The sequence below is a fragment of the Ylistrum balloti genome, unplaced genomic scaffold, assembly GCF_031769215.1.
Source record: "Ylistrum balloti isolate Yb309-2 unplaced genomic scaffold, AGI_CSIRO_Ybal_v1 Utg370974, whole genome shotgun sequence".
Classification (NCBI taxonomy): Eukaryota; Metazoa; Mollusca; class Bivalvia; order Pectinida; family Pectinidae; genus Ylistrum; species Ylistrum balloti.
The window spans coordinates 74,903-99,516 of NW_026782546.1; the positions used below are offsets into that span (position 1 = coordinate 74,903).

General features: G+C 35.8%; 3 protein-coding genes across 3 annotated transcripts; 1 reads left to right on the forward strand and 2 right to left on the reverse strand.

Annotated features, from left to right (window-relative positions):
* Window positions 1–344: 344 nt before the first annotated feature.
* LOC132559833 (uncharacterized protein K02A2.6-like) lies at window positions 345–1,814 on the reverse strand. The gene has a single exon (XM_060224462.1). It carries the CDS (start codon window positions 1,812–1,814, stop codon window positions 345–347), a length of 1,470 nt encoding a protein of 489 aa, XP_060080445.1.
* A 7,046-nt stretch (window positions 1,815–8,860) lies between these two features.
* LOC132559835 (chitin deacetylase 7-like) lies at window positions 8,861–10,131 on the reverse strand. The gene is made up of 2 exons (XM_060224463.1): window positions 10,081–10,131; window positions 8,861–9,964 (listed from the first exon to the last, which is right to left on the reverse strand). Exons 1-2 carry the CDS (start codon window positions 10,129–10,131, stop codon window positions 8,861–8,863), a joined length of 1,155 nt encoding a protein of 384 aa, XP_060080446.1.
* Window positions 10,132–12,650: 2,519 nt separating this feature from the next.
* Window positions 12,651–23,456, forward strand: LOC132559826 (ORC ubiquitin ligase 1-like). The gene is made up of 3 exons (XM_060224453.1): window positions 12,651–12,721; window positions 15,483–16,007; window positions 16,260–23,456. Exons 2-3 carry the CDS (start codon window positions 15,500–15,502, stop codon window positions 18,881–18,883), a joined length of 3,132 nt encoding a protein of 1,043 aa, XP_060080436.1. The 5' UTR covers window positions 12,651–12,721; window positions 15,483–15,499; the 3' UTR covers window positions 18,884–23,456.
* The last annotated feature ends 1,158 nt before the right edge of the window (window positions 23,457–24,614 follow it).

Sequence of the window (24,614 nt, forward strand, 5' to 3'; positions counted from 1 at the left end):
ATTTCCCTCTCTTTAACGAAACAATAAAGTGCATTAGGACATTAAATGAATTTAACCAAATAATGGTTTTGTCTGATGGTGTCTCTAACACAAATGAAGATCTCTGACTACAGTCCTGATTACTGAGTATCTCCATTAATTTACGTAATATCAAATAATTTGGACTAGAAATACACTGACTTAATTATAAGAAAATAGAACATAAACAATAAATTTGATATAAGCAGAACCCTGTTCTGCAAGACTGCACGGGAATTACTGTGCCCCAAAACACAGTGCAAGTCTTAACTAAAGACATGTTAACATTTTAACAGTTCTAGATCTGATGTTAGAACGCTAAAGAATTATGAGTCAACTTTCTTTGGTGTTTTCACACGTTTGCCAGATCGAGTAACACGCACTGGAGGCTTTACAGTTATAGCTGGGTTTGGAGTCCCACTATTACTAGGGTCAATTGTTCTCTGGGTGGATTCTGGTTCAGGTTGACACAGCTCATCATTCATATTCGGCTCGATTTTTACGGGTTCATCTAGTTCCTGATCAAATTTTGACGGTCTTAGGAATTTTCTGTTTCTACGGTATAGGCGGGTGCCACTAGATACAATGTACGAGCGCGGTTTTGAGTGTTTCTCAATCACTGTGCCTGGATTCCATTTAGCTGATTTACCAGATTGTGTTGGACTAACGCGTACGGGTTCTCCTACACTAAGAGAAGGCAACTCTTTTACTCCTCTACGATGAAATTTTTGCTTCTGTTTCTCTTTATCAAAATGTTTCTTAACCAGGTTTGTGTTGTGATTTGGTTTGAGTAAATCATTGGATGTCGGCAAGATGTTTCTTGGTCGTCTACCCATGAGTAACTGTGATGGAGACATGTTAATGCCTTCAAGTGGTGTGGTACGGTAATCAAGTAGACACATCTGTTTGTCTTCGTTTTTACGCCAAAGATGTTTTACTATTTGTTTCACACGCTCTGCTTCACCGTTTGAGCTCTGAAAGTGCGGGCTAGCTGTTTCAGATTCAATTCCTATTGACGCACAGAATTTCTTAAACTCATTAGAACTAAACTGTGGTCCATTGTCTGATCTTAGCTTCACTGGAATACCATGACATGCAAATATTGGTTTTAATGCTTCGATTATTGCTTTGGCATTTTCGAATTGAAGTGGAGCTACGTCAATGTACTTTGAATAATAGTCTACAACAAGTAGGTATTTCTTTGACTCAAAATCAAATATATCACATCCAACAAAACTAAATTGCAGATCAGGGGTAGGAGTTGGTTTTAGTGGTTCCGCTGGCTGTTGTTTTTGGTATTCATTACACTGTGTGCAGTTACTGACCATTGAGTCTATGTCACTGTTCATACATGGCCAATACATAACTTCGCGTGCGCGTTGTTTACATTTTGACATGCCAAGGTGTGATTTGTGAATAAGTTCCAGCATGTTCCCTAGAAGACTCGGGGGTATTACTAGTCTTAGGCCTTTGTAGATTATCCCATCTAGCACAGATAACTGGTCCCTCGAGTCCCAGTAGGGTCTTACTTCTACCGGAGTTTCACTTCGTGTGTCTGGCCACCCATCTATTATGACTTTGTACAGTGCTGATAGCTCAGTTTGAGTTGCACTTTTTATTTCTGCATATTTGTCATTACTGACGGACAGCATGTTTATCATGTCTTCTTGCCTATCAAACTCAGAATGCTGATTTTCTGTCTGAAGGAATGCTCTGGACAGTGCGTCGGACACATGCATTTCTTTGCCTTTCCGGTATATAACTGTAATGTCATACCATTGTAACCTCATCAGCATTTTCTAAATTCGCATAGGTGCGGACAGTAGTGATTTCTTAAACAGTTGTTCTAGTGGTTTGTGGTCATTATAAACATTGACTTCTTTGCCATATATATATAGGTGAAACTTCGTTGCACTGAATACGATGGACAACACATTTCTTTCTCAATCTGAGCGTAACGTTTCTCAGTTTCTGTGAGCGAACGTGAAGCATATGCGATTGCGTGTTCTCCTTGCATTAATACAGCACCAAGTCCGTCTTTGCTGGCATCACATTCAATGTATACAGGTTTGTTTATATCATAAAATGCTAGAACTGGTGGGTTGGTACACAAAAGTTTAAGTTCTTGAAAAACTTTCTTGCTGTTCATGTTGCCACGCAAACTCTACGTCAAGAGTGAACGCAAAGGAGCGTAAATACTGCTTAAATCTGGCAGAAATTTGGCAAGATATTGGACTAAACCTAGGAAGCAGCGTACCCCTTCTTTGTCAGTAGGTGAAGGCATCTCTAGTATGGCCCTGACCTTTCCTGCGTCTGGCTGTAGTCCGTGTTCAGTAATCACGTGACCTATATAGTTCACTTTGGGTTGCCTTATTTTGCACTTCTCGTTTAGTTTCAGGTTGTACTTTGTTCCACGTTCGACAACTTGCCTCATGATTTTATCATGTTCCTCTAGATCTCTCCCAGCCACAAGTATGTCATCTATGATGGCGAATGCACCTTGGATACCTTCCAACATTTGGTCCATGATACGTGGATAGATTTCTGGAGCTGATTTAATTCCAAATGGGAGTCTGAGCCACCTGTATCTCCCTAACGGTGTATTGAAGGGAGTCAAGTATGAAGATTCTATGTCAAGTTTAATTTGGAGGAATCCTGATTTTGCATCTAGCACAGAGAATACTTTGGCTTTAGAAATGTCTGTACTTGCATCATCAATTGTTTTCATTGGATGGTGTTCCCTCTTTATGGCTTGGCTGAGATCTTTCGGATCTATACATATCCTAACTTTGCCTTTCTGTAGCGATACTACCATAGACCTGACCCACTCAGTAGGTTCATAAGTCCTTGTTATGTATCCATTAGCTTCCATCTCCTTAAGCTTCTCTATTGCCTTTGGGTTTATTGCTGCAGCCAATTTACGAGCAGGGTGTACAACGCCTTTAATGCTTTTGTCGATCGGGATGCAATACTCTCCAGGCAGAGTACCAGTGGTTTTGACCAGTTATGGGAACTCACGAGACAGTTCCTCGTGTGCTTCAATTTCATTGGTAATAGAGTCTACATGTATACGTTGCAGTAATCCTAGGTTTTCAGCTACATCACCACTTATAATGTTTTCCTGACTGATATCTACTACCTCAAAGCTTGTAGTTAATTGTTTCCCTTTAAAGTCTATAGGGAGTTTAACAGTTCCCAGTGGAGTAATCCTGTGATTGGTGTAAGACTTTAAAGTTCTTCGTGACTTTTCCATCACAAACCCTGTCTTGAGGCTTTGTAGCTGTGATGCTAATAGAATGCAGCACTTTGCACCTGTATCAATGCGGATGGGACAAGTTTCCTCTGTACTTCTAGATTTACAAGCCATTTATCATCAATGTTGTTGACAGGCTGTGTCGTACAAGTATGTATGTCTATTAACATTGTGTCGCCTGGGTCAGAATCCTCCGATTCGTGTATGGCTTTTACATGTCTGAGTCTTCTCCTGCACATTTTTGTCCAATGGCCAGGTTTTTTTTCACAGTATGAGCACTTCGTATCTTTTGCTGGGCATTTACTTTTATCGTGCAATAACCCACATTTGCCACATTCATCATTTTTAGAATCTCTGTTGACATTTGCATTTTGATTCTCAGTGGCTGTTTTATTTTTCTTTGTGACAGGTTTAATTTTGGGTTTTTGTCTGTGTTTTTGCTGGGTACTCAGACGTAGAACTTCTTCGCCTCTCATTAATTTAAGCTGAGACTTTGATAGTTCATATTGGCGACCAATTTCGATAGCTTTAGCCATTGTGAGTTTTTGTCCCTGATCAAGGAGACTCTCCTGGACCTTTGTAGATTTCACTCCACTGATTATTAAGTCTATCAAAACATCATCACTGTCTGTGTAATCACAGTCCATGACTAGTAATTTCAGGTCTTTCACAAAGTTATCAAATGTTTCTGTTTCAGTTTTTTTACGTTGATGCGCTTTGAACCTAGATATTCTTTTATTCTTTTTAGGACTTATGTATTCATCCAACTTTGCGAGTATTATATCAGGGTCATCTTCCTCGCCCTCGCCGAAGTTCAACGTCTTGGTCTTGACCAATCCACATGCCTAACCATCCAGCTTTATCTTTTTTCTCTGATTTAGATAAGGACCTTTAAATGTGAATTCTACGTGTTGCTTAAACCGTCTAAATTCTTTATATTCATCACTTGCACCCCAGTTCATTTTGGGTTGAGCGAATGCAAGACCTGCATTTTGTTTTACAGCGGGTACGTCCAAAAATATCTATCAGACACCGAAATCCTGTTGTGTGCTAATACCGCCGTTGGTGTACGGATAAAACACCATGCCCTCGACGTTTAAAATGTCTTTGGGTCTTAATATGTATACCTGACAGGAAACGTGTGTTTCTATAGGTCGAATCCAGTCTTTTCTGACACCATGTAACAACAATGTGGTCGTGGACGCTTACATCATTTCCTATCAAGTCGCTAAGCACATTATGATATTACAGTTATCACAAGTAATTTCATATTGCTTCTTGTTTTAATGTGAGTTAGTTCAGGTATTTCTCCTTTTTCTTCTTCAACAAACACTATTATATTTGGCTTGTACAGCAATGGATTGTTCAAATTCCTTACGTAGTTTTCTTGTCTTTGACTTAACTTGGTTCCTTACTCTGCTATATTCTTTCTTTACTTCTTGATCAGATGTTTCTGCTACTTCATTTTTATTTTTGGATTTGTCAGGTAACAAAATGGTTGACAGGAGTCCATCTTGGAAACTGATAATGGATTTTTATCATCGTTATTTCTTAACAATTTACTCTTTGTCCATAGCGGTATATTTTCATATAATGAATCTTATGGTCCCTTGTGCCACTTTGATTTTTGAACTAATCAGAAAAACATGATTGACAGGCGACAATTTTAAATTTTGACTATGAATGTTTGTTATCGCTATTTCTTTTGAAGATCTGGTGGACTTTTTCTCAACATTCACATACAGTTACTTCTAATGGTATTTTTTTTAAATTTTTAAACTGTCCAGAAAAACTAAATTGCTGATATACGGATATTTTGGATTTTGACTATGAAGGTTTGTTACCGCTATATACTTGAGAAGTACTTGACAGATCTTTTATTTAGTTAAAACAATACTTTTATTCAATATTCAACTATTTAACATATACAATTATGATACTTATGGGATAATTTTGAATTAGGGTTCTCTTAATCCCTTATAGTGCCCTTGGACTTTTGAGAGTAATCTGAGAGCAAGATGGTTGACAGGCTTCCATCTCATATTCTGAAAACAAAATAAGAAGCGATGACATCCATTTCTGTTCTACCTATATTTAAAGTAAAGTTGACCTAGTTTTTTCAACCATTGAAAGTAAAAACTTGAACCCGTACCAAAGGCGATTTTTTTTGTGTGTGAAGACGTGTGCATTTTGGTAAAATTCGGAGAAGCACAGAGCTTTTTTTAGGGCAATAATGTTTCTATTTACAGAAATAGTACCCTAGCATTTGTCTGCTCAAGGTTGGAAGTCAAACTGGTATAAGAAGTAACGTTTGTGATCATGTGTCTGGAGTTTCATACCAACCAGTTTAGAAATGCAGCCAGTAGAGAGGTGACTTGTAATTTCCTATTGATTTCTATTTATAGCAAAAGCGACCTAGTTTTTGACTGCACAAAGTTCGAAGTCGATTTCATTCGGGAAGTGATGTTTGTGATCATGTGAGTGGAGTTTTGTACTAATCAGTTCAGAAATGCAACATGTAGAGCGGTGGCGTGAAATATGTCAACTGAAAATGATTTAACTACATGTCAATGGCGTTTCCTCTTCATACTCAGCCTTGTTTGACCTGGATTTCACCGGTTAGCTACTTCGCCAGTTTGTTTCGCATTCATAGTGAGTGAAAGGTGTGGGAATTTAGTCTGTTGTATTTTAAGTTGTGCTTAATTGGTTATATTTATATATAGCTTATTGGTGACTATTTTGGTACCAAACATATAAGAAATGAACAGTGACATTCTGGGGGTGATGACTTTCTTTCTGGTATTTTTCTCTGTGATTTACCTTGACGTCCGATTCTCTGTGATTTACCTTTATGTCTTTTTCACTATGATTTACCTTAACATCTTCTTCTCAGTGAATTACCCCTACGTCTTTTCCTTGTAGTTTATCCTTACGTGTTTTTCTCTGTGATTTACCCTTATGTCTTTTGGTGAGTAATTGACCTTTACGTCTTTTTCTCTGTGAATAATTTTACGTCTTTTTCTCTATGATATATCTTTACGTGTTTTTCTCTATGATATATCTTTACGTCTGTTTGTGTGTAATTTACCTTTACGTCTTTTTCTCTGTGATTATTTTTACGTCTTTTTCTCTATGATATATCTCTTACGTCTTTTTCTCTGTGATATATCTCTGAGTCTTTTTCTCTATGATATATCTCTTACGTCTTTTTCTCTGTGATATATACATCTTTACGTCTTTTTCTCTATGATATATTTCTGAGTCTTTTTCTCTGTGATATATCTTTACGTCTGTTTGTGTGTAATTGACCTTTACGTCCTTTTCTCTGTGAATAATTTTACGTCTTTTTCTCTGTGATATATCTTTACGTCTTTTTCTCTGTGATATATCTCTGAGTCTTTTTCTCTATGATATATCTCTGAGTCTTTTTCTCTATGATATATCTCTGAATCTTTTTCTCTGTGATATATCTTTACGTCTTTTTCTCTGTGATATATCTCTAAGTCTTTTTCTCTATGATATATCTTTACGTCTTTTTCTCTATGATATATCTTAACGTCTTGTTCTCTGTGATATATCTCTGAGTCTTTTTCTCTGTGATACATCTTTACGTCTTTTTCTCTATGATATATCTCTGAGTCTTTTACTCTGTGATATATCTTTACGTCTGTTTGTGTGTAATTTACCTTTACGTCCTTTTCTCTGTGAATAATTTTACGTCTTTTTCTCTGTGATATATCTTTACGTCTTGTTCTCTGTGATATATCTCTGAGTCTTTTTCTCTATGATATATCTCTGAGTCTTTTTCTCTATGATATATCTCTGAGTCTTTTTCTCTATGATATATCTCTGAGTCTTTTTCTCTATGATATATCTTTACGTCTTTTTCTCTGTGATATATCTTTACGTCTGTTTGTGTGTAATTTACCTTTACGTCTTTTTCTCTGTGATTATTTTTTCGTCTTTTTCTCTATGATATATCTCTGAGTCTTTTTCTCTAAGATATATCTCTGAGTCTTTTTCTCTGTGATATATCTCTGAGTCTTTTTCTCTGTGATATATCTCTGAGTCTTTTTCTCTATGATATATCTCTGAGTCTTTTTCTCTGTAATATATCTTTACGTCTGTTTGTGTGTAATTTACCTTTACGTCTTTTTCTTTGTTATTTACCTTGACGTCTTTTTCTCTATGAATTACCTTGACGTATTTTTCTTTGTGATTAATCTTTACCTCTTGTTCTCTGTGAATTACCTGTACGTCTTACCCTAGTAATGTATCCTTATGTATTTCTCTGTGTGATTTACCTTTACGTATTTTTCTTCACTATTTACCTTTATGCCTTTTCTCTGTGACATACCTTTACTTTTTTTTCTCTGTGATTAATTCTACGTCTTTTTCTCTGTGATTAATTCTACGTCTTTTTCTCTATGATATATCTTTACGTCTTTTTCTCTGTGATATATCTTTACGTCTTTTTCTCTGTGATATATCTTAACGTCTGTTTGTGTGTAATTTACCTTTACGTCTTTTTCTCTGATTATTTTTTCGTCTATTTCTCTATGATATATCTTTTCGTCTTTTTCTTCTTGATTTACTTTTATGCCGTTTTTCTGTGATTTACCGTAGCATTTTTTTCGTTTTTTCTTTTCCTTGTGTCTTTGCCACCACGTGTGACACCGGAGCATTTGTTTTAGGTAACCTTAATATCAAATTTTCGAAAACACGGAGAAACAAAAGAAAGGAAAGATTAGGAGTCATGCTACCTGAAACTAAATATTTACTGACTAAATTCTACAAACCGTATACAACACAACTTGAAGACTTTCTGGGCGACAGAAAATTCCTCTGGTTTGACTGAGTAGCTAATTTTAAGTTCAAAATTACAATACGTCGTATTATATCAAACTATCGTTCGAATGTTTACATTATTTAATCAGTGTGGTTTAAATATTCCATGAGTGAGAGAGAAAACAGGTGAGAGTGTGAGCTAGTTGACCGTTATGTGCATTCTATGTATTCACGTCAAAGTGATTTTTGTATTGAAATATCGAAAGTGTGATTGCAGAGGAGCCGAGACAAAATAGACTAACGTCTACACGATTGTACGAAAGACGCACAAGCGATTGAGAAATTTAAATTATGGTCGAAATTAATGTCAAAGACAGATGAACAACTCCAAAACCAAATCAATTTCATAATATTTAATATTGAATTACAAGTGCCACTTAACAAATGAAATATTACATATTACATAATATTATCATGTATTTAATTATTATTATGTTACTATATAATTAGAGACTGAGGCACATGGGTCGTTGATGGGTCATCAGTTTCTATCATCATCTATTGTACCACGAAGTAACATCCATAGTGCTAGAACGTGTTATCCAACCGACTAATAAGCAATTCATAAATTAACATAAATCTATTACTATTAATGCTAAATAAGACATATCGTTCGTAGAACTTTAAAACATCTCCGTGATACAAGCTGAAATATGTCTTGCCGACAATTTTGTCAATAATTTACATGAAGAATTATGCAATCATAACCATGAAGATAATTGTTTCTTTAACTTCAAAACTTTAAATGTCACCATCAGTGTACTCGTCGGCAGTTGCAATAGGCTGTAAAGATGTGTATTGTTTACCTTGCTTTGAAATAACCCAATATACCACTACAACAGCAAGGCAAGATAAAATCACAGCAACAATGACAACTTCCCCCCAAAAAAAATATTTACTTTTACGTCCTTTTTCTCTTTTTCTTCTGTTTTCTTCGTTACAATCCCAGTCCTTAAAATGCATAATCTGAGATAAATTAGTCGGGTTTTTCATCCACTGCAACATTTGTTTAGCAGTTACAATATAAACATCGTTATACTTCAGCATATCCTGTATGGCTCTGTCCATTCCTTCCCTGGTGTACGGACGGTAAAACCAGGCCATGTGCATATTTATTCCAAATGGCGCTCGATTGCCGTCGTAATACCTCTTAAAGTTATCCATGATGAAGTTGTAAGCCTCGTCGGTATTATTAGGTTGTTTGTAACAGCCATCAACATAGACGCATACTTGTTCTTTTTTCCATACCACCATATTGACCGGTATCTGCCAAAATCCTTTATGTTTTTGTTTTGGACATTTCGATAAACCTTGACATCCATAGTCTAATGTAAATGGCCACATATCCCTATCGTCCATATTCAGTTTTCTATGACTTAATGAAATATCGTAAGTGTACCCGAGGTTTTGGAGGGCGGTAACTTGAGCATCACCTGCCGTAAATAAATTAGGACTCCTCCAGCCGACAATTTCCTCAATAGGGACACCAGCTAATGTAGCAATGTTGTTTCGTTGGTCTCGAGCTTCTTCCATTACTTTTGTGTATGTGTCAATGTTAGTGTGCGACACGCTGTGTACGGCCACCTCAAATCCACGATCATAGTACTTTTTAACAATATCGTATTTAGTATTTTGATGTGAAATATACAAGGTGGCGCTGATTGGACAACCGTTAGGGTTATATCGGTTACGTCCGAAGAGAAAATCATAGTGTTGAACACTTTCCGGATTAACGGCATCATCGAATCCAAAAAACACCATTTGAGGGATCTCCTTTCGATTCAAGGGATGTTCTAATGTACTACAGAAACAGTCCGGTAGATGACAGTTTACACCTTGGCGACACGATTCAACACCAGACAACACAATAATAAGCATGAACCACACCACCATGTTGGGTTGTGCTTTTGTTACAGTTAAGTGTCGTATCTTAGAGTAACTTGTGTTCCGATTAACTGCAAGTTGTTTTCGGTTGTAACAATGGTAGTACTGAAGTGGGCCGGAACTCTCATTTCGCTGCTTGAACCTTAATGTCTGGAAGCAAGTAATGACGCATTCCGTACCCTTAGGTGAATAATGCATTTATTTAATGATAGGAAGAGATAGATATCATATCAGTCTTGCATTCTTGCGGTCAACTTGTCTTGCAATCATACGTTCCGGTTAATGGAAACGGAAATTGAACATTGTAGTTAATTTGTGTTTATGCAATTGATGATAAAATCAAGTGTCAAGTACAAACTGATGTATATGAATCCATATATCTACCTATGTCCATTTATTGATATTAAGTAAAGCATGGACATGGAACGAATATGACTATTTCAAGGCCACAGCCAATAACTGATGTATATGAATTTGTAAATTCAGAAATGTAATATCAATTTCATAATAAATGCGGTTACCAAACTGATATAATATTTTAAGTGAAACGTGAGAAACGTAGATCTGTTTTTTTAATCTCACACGATCGATTTACAGTTCTTGTCGGTTTGATCATACGTTTTTCATGTATTAACATGTCTAAATTTGAATCAGCCATATACATCTAATCGTTTATCTAAAGTTTATGTAAAATGACGATATTTATACTCCATATCATTCAGTTTAATAATATGGAGTCGAGATTAAAGGCGTAATGATTGAATACACTATTTGCTTTATATGCAGCATATTCCAGGAAAGAATGTCCTTCTGAATGAAATTAATTCTGTTGTTTTGTCTTAGGATTTTTTTTTTTTTTTTTTTGTCAACACAATCATAGGAACAAAAGACAAATTAACATTGAGACGAATGAAAAAGTTGAAAAATATGGCCAGGCATTCCGGAAAGTAAAGCATCTTCTGCTTTGTCGAAGACAATCGCCATATAAATCATAGTCAAACCAGGTGAGAAATGTCACGTGACGACCATCGAACACGTCCGACATCATATTGCACAAGGAAATTAAATGTTTCGCAATGAGCAAATTACGAAGATCTCCATTATCTTTATTAATCCGTGTCTATCAAAACTCTTTATTGTGAGTTTGTCGATATCTTGAACGAAACTCGAGATATTTGGAACAAACCTGTGAATACTGAATCAGATCTGACATATCAACACCATCGGTTTCGAATGCAAGGATTTTGCTTTCTAGAAATGGAAAAGCACAATTGAAAATTGAAATCATCACGCTGAAAGTGCAACTTGGTTGAATGTTTTTTCTGTTAGTTTGATGTGAGATCATTTCAACAGGAAGAGTATCTTTGGCGGAAAGATACTTAAATTGTCCATGATATAATACGTAATTTTTGTAAGAATGAGAGTGGGGTGGCTCTCCGGCCCACGTTCATTGCGACGGGGAAATTGAAATTTGAAAATTCAATCGATGTTTTTTCCTTGTTTACACATATGATGATAAGATAACAATAATATTGTTTATAAAAGTGTTTTCGTATTCTCATTGTTTGGGGGGGGAACCCCTGAGGTACCCATTGCCCTGCTTTATTTAAACGGGGAAATCTACAGGAAGTCCGTCAAAACCACCACTTTTATAACTACTTGTGTATATTGGTTGGTGTAAATATTTGTAAAACAAAATACAACCAAACAAAAACAAAACAAAACAAAAAACACAAACAAAAGTAAAACAAACAAAAAATAACAATGATAACAACAAAAGACAAAAAAAAAATGTTTATCTTGTTCCTTTTTGCCTCTCAACTGGTGGATCCCGAGCAAATTATACAGCTCATTATTTATAGGGCAGAAACTCAGTTGGCATATATTTACTTCAGTATCATTCACTAATGATTTTTTTTTGCTATTCATTTCGTTATGGTGATAAATAATTTTTTTATATTTAAACAAACTGGGACATACAAAACGAAATTTTCAAAATTTAATGAAATCAAAATGCCAGTTGAATCTTGAGGAAAATAGCTCTTGCAACAAATACGGAAGAAGAGTGACCTCCCCTGCGTCGGTTTTATATCATACGTAAGCTCGCTTAATAGGATTTTTTCTTTTTATCGAAGTCTGTGATGATCTCCATTGCCATAACTGTTGAAACTAATTGGATATGGCATCATGGAAATACATGAGCATACTAGTGTGGGTCATAAGAGTAATTAAATGTTAAGGATTTTCTTTTCGTGCTAATAAACTTTAGGGGCAATATAGCTTTTGGGGGAGAAATAATTTTGGGAGATATATCTTTTTGGGCATAATGGATTAACATTGGTGTGAAATTTGTTAAAGGCGGGATGTATTTTTATTATTCGCGGGGGGAGGGAGGGTGCGGCTGTAATTTCTTGCTTTTATGTATCTGTTTATCGTATAACTCAAAAGAAATAATATTTCTTATAATGAATCTGTAAAACATTAAATAAATATTCATGTATATTGGCTTAATTCTTTAAGCTGATCTTTAATCTTATCCTTTAATAACCGTATGTTGGTTCCGTATTTTAGTAAACAGTCCGTCGCCACTATCGCTTTACCATGGGCGATAACTCACGAAAAGTTGGGGTATGATCCTTCCACAGCGCCATGTTTCTGTGGAGAGGGATCTTGAAAATGAGAAGTGTCCTTTTAACAGTCATTTGAATTCTAACTGAGGTAATCTCCAAAAGTGACATTTCGTATATATTGCCCAAGTACTTTATTGACGCGAAGCATTCTTCATTACATGACTCCATTACAGTCAGACAAAACATTACCGTGACATCAGCAATCTGATGATTTCCACTATGTATATATAGTCCTTACGTATGTTAGACCACAAGCTTAAATATAAAGTCTTTGGCAAGACATAACAGACAAAGATCTTTTCTAGATGTATTCGCATGTATATAACCATTGGCCTGTGCAATTTGTGGTTGAAAGAACGTCATGTTTTCCCTTTTGAAATAGATCTGTAGCTTTCAGTTTTGGACACGCAATGAAAAGTTATTCTTCTATAGCATTAGGTTTACGATTCTGTTCTCGCGTCAGGATGTATAGTTTGTTCGATTGATTTGTTTAAAAAGGGGGAAAAGGGGTGTACAAGTAAATGCCACGTTTTTTGACAGCATTATGACAGCTAGGTTTGGCAAGAGAGGATTTATTTTTTTTACGTCCACTATTACCTATTTCGGCCTTTCAGTGGACGAGAAAAGTAAATACATGGGGAAAAGTATGAAGTCGTAGGAGAGGGTGGGATACAGTGATGAGGTAGAGAGGGTCGTCTATACTACCTGACCTGTTCTTAAACTATAATTTTGATAACGACCCATTGGCTTAAATATATAGCCTAACACTCACTAAGCATGTCATAGCAAGAATATTGGTTAAGGACAGAGAGGAAGGTAATTATACACCAAATGTTGATATGTTAATAGTCCATCAGACTTACTAGATTAATAATCTCTATTGCTAATTTAAGCCTTACCTCAGAGCTGATGTTATAATGCCTATTCTTTTTCGAAAAACCACAGTGCGACCGTTATGGTGTGAGTTGTACATTCTCACTTGAGCTATCATTTTAAGTCCCATCCTCGTTTAGTTGTTAGGTGATGGTGCTGATACTTTTGTGGTGTTCCTAGTTAAGTCTTCATTCAGTTTGTCTGCCACAAAATAGATTGTAGCTTTATCATTGTCCATACTTATGTAATTCCACACAAATATTGGCTTCTCATGGCTGTTCACATTTCAACATTTATGATTTGTGATAGTGAGGTTAGTATGTTCAGGGGATGGATGTACTTATAGATGTTACTTACTCGTTAATGAAATGATACATTTAGCCATGAAGTCATGAAGTTCCCTTTTCTTGCGGCTGTTATCTAATCTTGTCTACCTTTGCCTTTTTGATGTAGTTATTTTAAGCACTGACCAGAACCATTTTGAAGGCCATTGAGAAGTGAAGCTCATTTTCATAACAAAAATAATACTAATCAAAAGAATTTCAGAGCTTTTGAATACCACCTTTTTGTAATAATGATTTTCCCCATATTTTGGGGCAGCAAGTGGTATAAAATTAAGGATGATATTTCAGGTGTAAATAGCTTAAACATTTCTTTTTTACAAATATCAAAAGTATATTATTTGTCACAAAAATTAGCACAATCAATTTGAAAATCATTTAGCTTTCTAATACTGTTTATTTTGAAAAGATTAGTTTTTTCTTTTTTTTTCCTTTAGAATAATTGGTTCATAAACCAGCAAAGTTAGTTAATTTGAATTTTTTCACAACAAAGAAACATTTATGAAGCCTGTTTCTTAACCCTCGACCTTATACATCCATGGTTTGGCATAGTGCAATTAATCCTGTAAACCTGTAATGGTCACTTTTGATTTCACATTACGGTCTGAGACTATAGGATATAGTCGCCGTCTTGTCCATCCATCTGTCACTCTGTTTGTCCTATCATATTCAACATTACTTTGCCCACAAGGATCATGAAACCAAATTCAAATTGACACCCCACCTAAGAGACACAGAACTCAAAACACAATAACAGATAAAGCATGAGTATACAGGGCCCAGGTGTGCAGCAGCCTGACAACCTCTGGATAATTATCCACCTTCCTCAATTGGAGAGGCAGACTGTTCCACACCTGGCTGCCTTATAGCTGAAAGATTTCAAACCATGTCTGGTCGTTTCTAATTCATGGGAGCCCTAGCTGAAGAAGATTTCAAAGTTAAAAGATTATTTAAATATATATGTAAAAAAGATAAATTAGTTTTTCTTTAAAGTTTCAAACTGGCATGGTGTAATCATCTTCAATAAAATTAATTGCTCTCTCTCTCTTGTATCCTTTTTCCTAGTTGAATTTAAACAATAAAAATGCCATGCCAGGAGGCAATAATTAAAATTTGAGAAATTAAAATTTAAAATTACATAGTTATTAGCTCACCTGGCCATGATTTACGTGAATGTTGAAAGCTTGCTATAAATATGTTGTAAATGCTGACTGTAAATAATATAACAAAATAAGCATTCATGTGAAGAGTATCTTAATCTATGGCATTAGAATATTCTGCCATACCAATACAATATGTAATGTAACTTTTCAATAAAACCCATTTTAAAAATGCATCTTTGCTTTTTTTCATAATTCTCTTATCATGTCACTTTTATTAAAACACTGAATCTATGGACTTGTAATATCTTTTTTTGTATTTTTTAAAATTCAAAATAAATGTCAGTCTGTTGCATTATTAAAATGCTACAAACTTCTAAAAGATTTTCTCATCTGATGTTATAATAGAAATAATAGAATCCTTCTACTTATCAAAGCTTCAATTGGTGTTGCCTATTTCAGTGTGGTCTGAAGATAATTCATGTTATGGGTAGCTACTTGGTATATGTTTAACAGTATTTTTTTTTCTTTCCAGAAGAAGTTAAAAGAAGGATGTCTCGGTTTGATGTGGAGAAGTTTAACCCAGCCCCAGATCCTGATCTGATCTGCTGTATCTGTCAGTGTGTTTTAGATTCCCCAATGGAGAGTCCATGCAGACATGTCTTTTGCAAGATCTGTATTGAAACTTGGCTAACAAATCATCACAATTGTCCAACTTGTCGACGCAGTTTGAGAACTCGCCGACTCAAGCCAGTCCTTCCAATTGTACAAAACATGATTAATCGCCTTCAGATGTCCTGTGATTTTAGCAAAAATGGTTGCAAAGAAATTCTTCTTCTTGAACAATATGATAGTCATTTGAAAGTCTGTGACTATGAAAAATTGAAATGCCGTTTCAGTAAATGTGGAATTGAACTTTTACGAAAAGATTTAAGTGAACATGAAGAAGAGTTGTGTGAATTTCGTGAAAAACAATGTAACAAACAGTGTGGTCTCATGATACCCATTTCAGTCTTCGATACTCACGACTGCTTCAAAGAGCTTCAAAAATTTGCAACTGGCAAGTATTTTTTTTATCCACTTTAAATCATGCTATATCATTATTTGTAGTGTAGCCTATATAATGAACACTTACTTTGTTATAAATTAGTTCATTAACTAGGTACAGTGAACAGGCATTATTTATTCATCTGTGTTCATGTCCTAGTATGAAGAATTTGTACATTAAGTTAAATTATTAATGTCATTACACTTTTTCACACTGTTTATAAAGATCGTATGTTTATTTTGTAATGATTGTTTATCATTTCAGAAAGTACAGCACTTGTTGAAACTTTGAAAAAAAGTGTCAAAGAATTGACAGAATTAACAAAGACAATGAAGAAAAACTTAGAAGATTTGTCCAGGGAATTACAGGGAAGAAGACGACATTCTCCTTTTCCCTGGACCTCCCCAACCTACTCTCCATCATATACCACTACTGACTATGCATCAGATGGGTCCAACTTTATACTGGATGATTATAGCAATGAGAGGTTTGATGATGTACAGAACACTGATCGCAGTATTCAAGCAATCACCAATGCCTTGCAAAGGACCATGGATCAAACCAGAGACCAACGAAATGTGAGATTGCGAAATGAAATTCCTAGTAGAAATTCAGAGGAAATTAACTTGATCCAGCCTGGGACAAACGTAACAAATCAAGACATTGTAAATGCAAGAATGGAAGACACTGGGGCAAATCAAGCCTCGGTGATGTCAAACACCAATGATGTGAATGGGAACCGTATTTTGGGAGTTAGCTCAGCAGCAGGTAGACAACCAACATCAGAACCCAGACAAGATAGTCATCAAAGTAACGGAGATATATCAACAACACGTGCCGGTTCGCGGTCTCGCAGTCATATCTGGGACTCTGATATCAGTGTTTTGTCATCATCATCCTCATCTTCATCCTCTTCATCTGATGATGATGTGGATAGAGACTTTGGTATAGATCAAAATGAGGATGAAGAGAGGGACAGAAACAGTGATGCATATACATATTCTTTTTCGCCTACACCAATTAATTCACCAAATAGATCTATTAGGAGTCCATCCAGTAGTGGGTCTACAATTCACTTTGATGATCAAAGAAGTCAAGGGCATGGGGACATCAGTTCTTTACGAGCCACAAACCGAAGTATGTCGGAAATATACTCCGGTGATGAGGGTGACAGATCATATTGTTCAAGTAGCTCTGAATATAGAAGTCAAGCAAGGGTACAAGGCATTCACCACCTATCATATTCCAGTGACCAACATAACCACTCAAGTCAGTCTGTAGATTCAAGAAGGAACACCTATAGATTCCCTATGGACCGATCAGGAAATCAAAGTGGTGATGATGCTGCTAGAACTTCCAACCCTAGCCTTAATCAGTCCTGTCCCTCTTCAAATTATGAAATAGGTGGGAATACTGACATAGACCAATCAAATTATATTTTAGAAGCTGTACAAGAATGCAGTTCTAGCATTGGTCAGTCATCTCATTCAGAAAACTCTAGATGGGAGGGACACATTTCTGGAAATAGAATTGGAAGTAGTGTAGCAGCTTCCAGTGATAAAAAGTTGGAGGTCAATACTGACCAGACAGCTTCATTGAGAAGTGATGGAGCTAACCCACAAAACTTAACTAATTGTTGTTCAGATCAGGAAAAAGTGTCAGAGGATCTGAAAAATGAAGTCCCCATTGACCAGAATGATGTCATTTTGGTAAGTATAAAAAATGGCACACATCCTTTCCTTGGAGGAATGCACCATTATTCAGATTATGTGAATTTGGAATGTAAAGGGAATATTGCTTCTGTTGAATCAGCCTCAGGTGGGATGTCATCTAGTGTCAGCAATGATTACAAAAATACAAAAACAAATACTACCTCACCTCATGGTAATTTAGTAAACAATGTTGAAGAGAACAGATATGTTGAAGTTGAAAGGGTCCAAGAGAGCAGTAGTACAAGTGTGTCACCATCTTCACATTCTACACATTGGCCCAGAAAGCGTAAACATGATGGAAATAGACGTAGTCCAAGTATCTCAAATCAAGAATGCTCACCATCATCCAAAAAAAGAATGATGAACTTTGACAAAGGATTTCCTGGTAGGAAATCATCCAATGTTTCAGTAGTAACTACGGATAATGCTGATGAACCAAAGACACTATCATCTCACCAAAATACTGCTGAAGGTGCGAGTTTTCTTACTTGGCAGCAGCAAGACTCTGCATTATCTTTGGAGAACATGAGAGCTTCTATTATAACTTCCTCAAATGTTGGAGAGGAAATGACTTGTGTGACTTCAAACAATACTTCCATATCTGTTTCTAGTCAGGATTCATGTCGTACATCTAACAGCAAAGACATTGTCACAAACAATTCTAATTCTTCTTCACAAGCAACAGAAAAATATACAGATGCAGGAAATATTAAGAATGAAATTCCTGTATCTGAAAAGAATGTAACTGAAAACCAAAGAATTGATTCTGCTCTGAATGCAACTTTTGATCTACATGGGTATAACTCAGACACTGATGACACATGGGAGCCACAGGACAGTGTTGGCAATAGTGACAGTGATTTAGATTACCAGGAGATGACACCAGATTCTGATGTTTCAGACGATACCAACGATGCTTGGCAAAACACCATTCACAGACATCAGTCAGTGACTGTTAACACTGGCAACTCACAGTCACAACATGATGACACATGGGAGCCACGAATTAGCACGGATGGCGACAGTACTTCGGATGATGATGATTCCTATCTGTCGGAACTGGACATTGACACTGACAGTAGTTATGAAGTGCGAATTCCTATGTCGGTCGCTCAGCTTTTAGATAAGTATGCCTCTGATGATCATGACTCGGATGACAGCTGGACACCTCATTGAATCATTAGTGGTAGTAGATCAAACATTTTAGTTCTTCATTCTCAATCATCCACAGTTGTCTTTGACTGTTTATTTATTGATAATTATAAATGTTATTGGACATATGACTGTTTATTTATTGATGATAAATGTTATTGATTACTATTCTTTGCATCAGATTACCGTTATAAAGCAGAGCATTCACTAAAGAATGTATCAGCCAATTGTCACTAATGTTTTGGCATACAAGTGCTAGATGGAATGAATTGTTCTTTGCTGATGTCAAATACAAACTGGGCATCAAGCAAAACTTGCAAAATTGAATTTGCCTTCGTCAAGGTTATGTAAAGTTATGCCATGGTGTGGTGCCTGTCCCTAACAACTTCCTTTTTAATAGCTAATAGATGCAGCATCATGATTTTGGACCAGTAACATTCTGGGATGTAGGTCTACCAGGGTTATTTAAGTGGAATGCAATGATACAGTTTAATTGCCCTGCAGTATTTTTCAAATAAGTGACATTGATCTACTTTCAAGGATAGTCATCTGAAGTGTTGAAATCTTTTATTGAATTCTTCTTCACAACTGTGAGGTGGAGGGTTATGATATTGGACCAGTAGCATTCTGGGTTAAATGTTGACTAATTTTGTCTTAATTGAATTAACCATCATCATATGGTTGACTGTTCAAATCACCCTACTTCCATGGTTCACCATCCCTCCGTCCATAAACAGTTCTTGTTATCACTTGTCTTTCAAAAGTACTAGATAGATCATTCTCATATTTTATCTGTAGGTACCCTTTTGTCGTTTGATATGTTTTTATATATTTTTTTTAGACTGATAAGACTAAAGGTTCCTGACAGATGGCCATCTTGGATTTCGAGAGCTATTTGTAATTGCTATTTCTCAAGACAAACTACATGGATTATTTTCAGATTTAAGCTGGCTGACAGGGCAGAGGCAACTTTCTCATGTTTTAGTTATTGCAAATTCTTGAGATAATTTGAACAAATAATTCTCAATTTGGTTCCTTCGGTTATTTGGTTTGTATTATTCATTATGAAGTGGTCAAAATAACAAAGTTGTCAACCGCTTGCCGGTTGGTTTTTAATCTTGAGAAGTACTTGATAAATAATTTCTATTTTATCTATAGGTTTCCTGTAGTTCCTAGTCATACAGATTTAATTCAGGTTTTGGAAGAAAAGAGAAGGAACCCATCTAATAAAAGAACAAATAAAGATGTGTGAAGATGCTAAGGGCCTTGTTAATAACCAAGACCCCATGGCTTTAATTATTTCACATACAACATGCAGTGTATGTTTAAGATGAACATTAAGGTTACTATGATAAGCTTTTCCAATAATGGTGTTGTGCTAGAGAGCAGGTGATCCATCCATGGTCCACAATGATTCAGATTAATGTAAGAATAGTGTAATGATAGCATACATATCCAATGCTACACAAGTGAGAACCACTTAACAGCCTTTTTGTTCAGTTTTAATTAAGTACTTATTGGTTGGCCTGAGTAGTAGATTTTTAAATGCTGACCAGTGTATGAACTGTTACAATAATGAAATCTATTTTTACATCTACTTATTTTTATGATTAAGATGCATGTATGAAAGATATGAGTGTTTGCCAAAATGGGTTTTGAAATGTTTAATTTAGTTATGGTTTCTCTGAAAACATTAGTATGAATTTGTTTTTGTTTAAATTATTATACGCCCGTCATATGATGGGACATATTTTGGTATGGCATTGTCTGTCCCTTGGTCCGTACGTCTGTCTGTACGTCCGTCTGTACGTCCGTCCGTTGTAAACTCTCCTTGTCCAGACCATCACTTTGTGAGTCCTTGGTCTGTTGTCACCATACTTTGTACACATATATATCTCAAGGTGACGGAGTGTCACGTATAAAAATTGCCCCTTTCGCATGCATAGTTTCTGAATTATTCCCCCTTAGTTGATTTTTCGTAAACTTCCCTTTTTAGTGTATAGTGTATGTAAATCATAAGTTCACATACTATATTAGCAAATAGTGGTATGACATGGCTAAAACTTCCCCAAATGATATTCAGATTATTCCAAGACAACTTAGTTATTCAGTCAAATACTGCTTCTCCATCGAAGACTGGCCCTTGTTTCATTATGGATTCTCAGATCACTTGTATGTAAATTATCTCAATATGGATTTTATGAAAACTTGGGGGTAAATTCTCTCCTTATGAAGTCTTCTGTGTTTATTTTTTCTATTTTGATCATATCTTTTAAAAACATACATGAGTGAGATTACATGTCCATGAAAACTACAAGTCTATAATTACAATGTTCCATGTTAAAAATACTCAAACAACAATGAATTGGATCTGATAACATTTTGCATGCTTTCTTTGAGAAAGTTTGTATATGTATTTAAACGACAATCATACTGTTTCATATTTCACTGTCACTGGTCTGAGTTAACAATCATACTGTTTCATATCATACTGTTTCATATTTCACGTGTCACTGGTCTGAGTTCCTGCTTGTGATATGTACAACATGAGTATGAAACACAAGTACTTAAGTGCTTATAAGAGTTTTGCAGAACCTTGTTTCAGTTTTTGCTGATAAATTGTTTATTTTGTAAAGGTTACCTAGCTGATGTTCTTGAAGAACAAGAAGCTTTTTTTTTCTCTTTTTTTTTGTTTTTTTGAAGCATTGTTATATAATGAATAGGTGTATATTGAAAGATATTTATTAAAGATAAAGATAAATATTAAACAAAAAAATTGGTGGGTGCTAAGGTACCTTTGTTGTGCATTATTCTTTGAGGAGAACTATCAAACTGTACACTCTTTGTCATTTTGTTTAGTGCTTCATTAGTTCAAGTGGTCCAAAGGACCTGTGAGCTGATGATGTGGTGCTGTTTATGTTAATGTTTTCTTCAAATCACTATTAGTCAGGAAATTCTGAGCGGATTTTGACCAAATTTGGAAAGAAATATCCCTTGGGAAGTTGACAATTGTGTATAAACGATGTGTTTGACTGGCATAGGCCTGATGGGCAGAGCAAAAAAAAAAAAAAAAAAAGAAAAGGAAATGGTTTTAAATAGTTTAAAAAAATGTATTTCATCTTAATGTAGTCTGAAGCATCATTAAGTGAAGAAGACTCAATTTTGTATAAAAATTGATTCTGACCTCTTTGGTGGCAAAGGTGTGGGGCCAATAAGGAGTGCTTTAGGATCACGAAAATTCTTCATTAACAACAGGTTTTTGTTCAAATTAGGTCTATTAAACGCTTGGTCAGACACCCATCGGTCAGAGAGGTAAGGCCAGATAAGGGAAATAGAGGAATGTACTTTAAAGTCATTTTTAGCTCACCTGACCCAAAGGCTATAGCGATTCCGTCGTGTCCTTTGTCCCTCCAACATCTGTCAACTTTTACTATATATTGCAACTATTCATGAACGACTGAGTGGTTTTTATTAAAATTTGGTCCTTGTGAAAAGGTGAACCAGTTTTGTGTTGTATCTTGTTCTTCAGGAATTGCAGGGTATTGTCCATATTTGGTCTGAAGCATGCTGGGGTGAAGGGAAATAAGTTTTGTATAAAGCATGGGTTTCGGCCCCTCTGGGGCTAAAGGAGCGGGCTCAATAGGTAAAACAGGTACCAATTTCTTCATAATCTATCTTGTTCTTCAGAAATTACAGGATATTGTTCAAAATTGGTCTGGACCATGCTTGAGTGAAGGAAGATCGTGGCCCAACAGGAAACATCAAACCCCTCAATAGATTTAGTTCATTTTCATATCATTGCTTTGCACCATCAACAATTTATTGGATCTTTTGCTCTTTGAAAGAGTTGTATTCCCCATTGAATAACTACTAAGCATTGCTGAGCATTAGGAGATAAACACAATCATAGCTTATCATTTGTCCTGAGGTCTGGTCCCACTCCAGGATAGATTATATCTTTGAAGCCATTAAGATTATGATCCCATAACTAAACAGCATTACTGGACATCAAGAGATTAAGAACTGATCTCTGTCCCCACCCCTAGGGACTTCGAAGCAGTATCTGTGGGGTGAGGAAATATTTTGATTATTGACCTTAATATCAAGGTGAGCGATACAGGCCCTCTTGGCCTCTTGTTTGTATGAATGAGTCCAACTTTGGTGGGAAGCATTCTTAGATGAAATTGACTCTTGTAAAAAAGTTTGGTCTGTCCCTTCGAGGGGCAAAGGGATGGAGCCGAATGAGGAAATGGATATAAATCTTCAGGATTCTTTTCCATAAGTATAAATAAAGCAATGTTAGCCGAACGAAACCAGATGAGTGACACTGACTCTAGGACCTATTGTTTTGTTTTGTCCTGGCAAGATCTTGTACAATAAATTTTCAGCTTTAGATTATTAAATTGCTGTGAAGTTTAACTGCACTGTGTAACACACCAGAGCTGAAAGAATGTTGCTTTATGAAATGTTCAGAATTGTGACCAAAGGTTGGGACATTGTATGGTTCATGTCAACCTCAATTTTATTTCAGTTTTTTTGTTTCATGAATTGTTGCAAATTATTGATACTGTATTCTATTGTTATATTGTTTATCTATCAAAGGAAAAAATGAATGATAATAAAAAAAAAATCAAAATGTCATCTTTTGTCTAATGTTTAATATATTAACTGTTTTTTTTTATTTGTAAAATCTGCCATACCATGACAACATCTCAAAGATGATAAATAGAAGTCAGTATTACAGTTGGATATCAATAGCACTGATGTAATTGTTGTGGCGCAAATCTTTAAGAAACGCTAACAAACAATTTCACGGAAATTCCAACATCAGATGATTAGTCTAGTAGAGGGGGATTTTTAGGGGATTTTTAGGGGATTTTTCAATGTTTCTTTGGTTGTCATGGAAACACTCACTGATTCCAGGGTTATGGAACATATTTTATGGAACATCGTTTTAGATAACTTCATGAACATGACTTTAATCATCCTCCATACTGACTATTACATCTACACATCCTAATATATAATCGCGGCAAAGTATGTCCGTGAGTGGCCTCCCTTTCCAGTCGATCCGAACAACTATTCATTATTATTTCATTTCATTTCTGATGGATACCCCATACAGTGGCTACATCCTCTAGATGTTTGAATAACTGTTAAGGCCTACTTTTAGCTGACCATCAATAGATGGTGGGCAATTTAAAATCGCCCTGCGTCGATGGTCTGTCGTCCGTCCGTAAACAATTTTTGTCATCGCTGTTTCTTGAGAAGTGCTGGATAGATATTTCTTATATATGTTCCCCTTGGTCCTTGCTTTTATTTTGAGCGTGGTAAAAAAAAATGGCTGACAGGCAGTCTTGGAATTTGCTTAGTAGAGATTGATATTGTGCAATGTTGGGCGAAAACATCGATCTGTGATCTCTTGTTGGTTTCGCTATTTCTTTAAAAAATGGATGGATCTTTTAAAATTTCATTTGTAGTTTCCCATTGGTCCCTAATTATGCCCGTTTGATTTTAGGACGAATGATCAGAAAACCAAAATGGCTGACAGACTGCCATTCTGCATTTTTTCATTGAAGCGTATGTGATGTGATGTGTATTTGAGTTGGACGTATACCGACGTATAAGTAACATATATCAACGTACCTTCGACGTATACACAGCGGGGGTTATAAAATTTAACCATGAAGTCATACGCACGCGCTCACACACCTGTGTGACCCATTGACCCCAGTGTTCCCGTACCATTGATTAA

Excerpts from the sequence above, each read along its gene's own strand:
- LOC132559833 (XM_060224462.1), bottom strand. The coding sequence starts at position 1,814 with ATGCTGATGAGGTTACAATGGTATGACATTACAGTTATATACCGGAAA.
- LOC132559835 (XM_060224463.1), bottom strand. The coding sequence starts at position 10,131 with ATGAGAGTTCCGGCCCACTTCAGTACTACCATTGTTACAACCGAAAAC. Across the intron at positions 9,965-10,080 it reads TTGTTACAACCGAAAACAAC|TGTCGCCAAGGTGTAAACTG; the intron begins TTGCAGTTAATC and ends GGTGTTGAATCG.
- LOC132559826 (XM_060224453.1), top strand. The coding sequence starts at position 15,500 with ATGTCTCGGTTTGATGTGGAGAAGTTTAACCCAGCCCCAGATCCTGAT. Across the intron at positions 16,008-16,259 it reads GCTTCAAAAATTTGCAACTG|AAAGTACAGCACTTGTTGAA; the intron begins GCAAGTATTTTT and ends TTATCATTTCAG.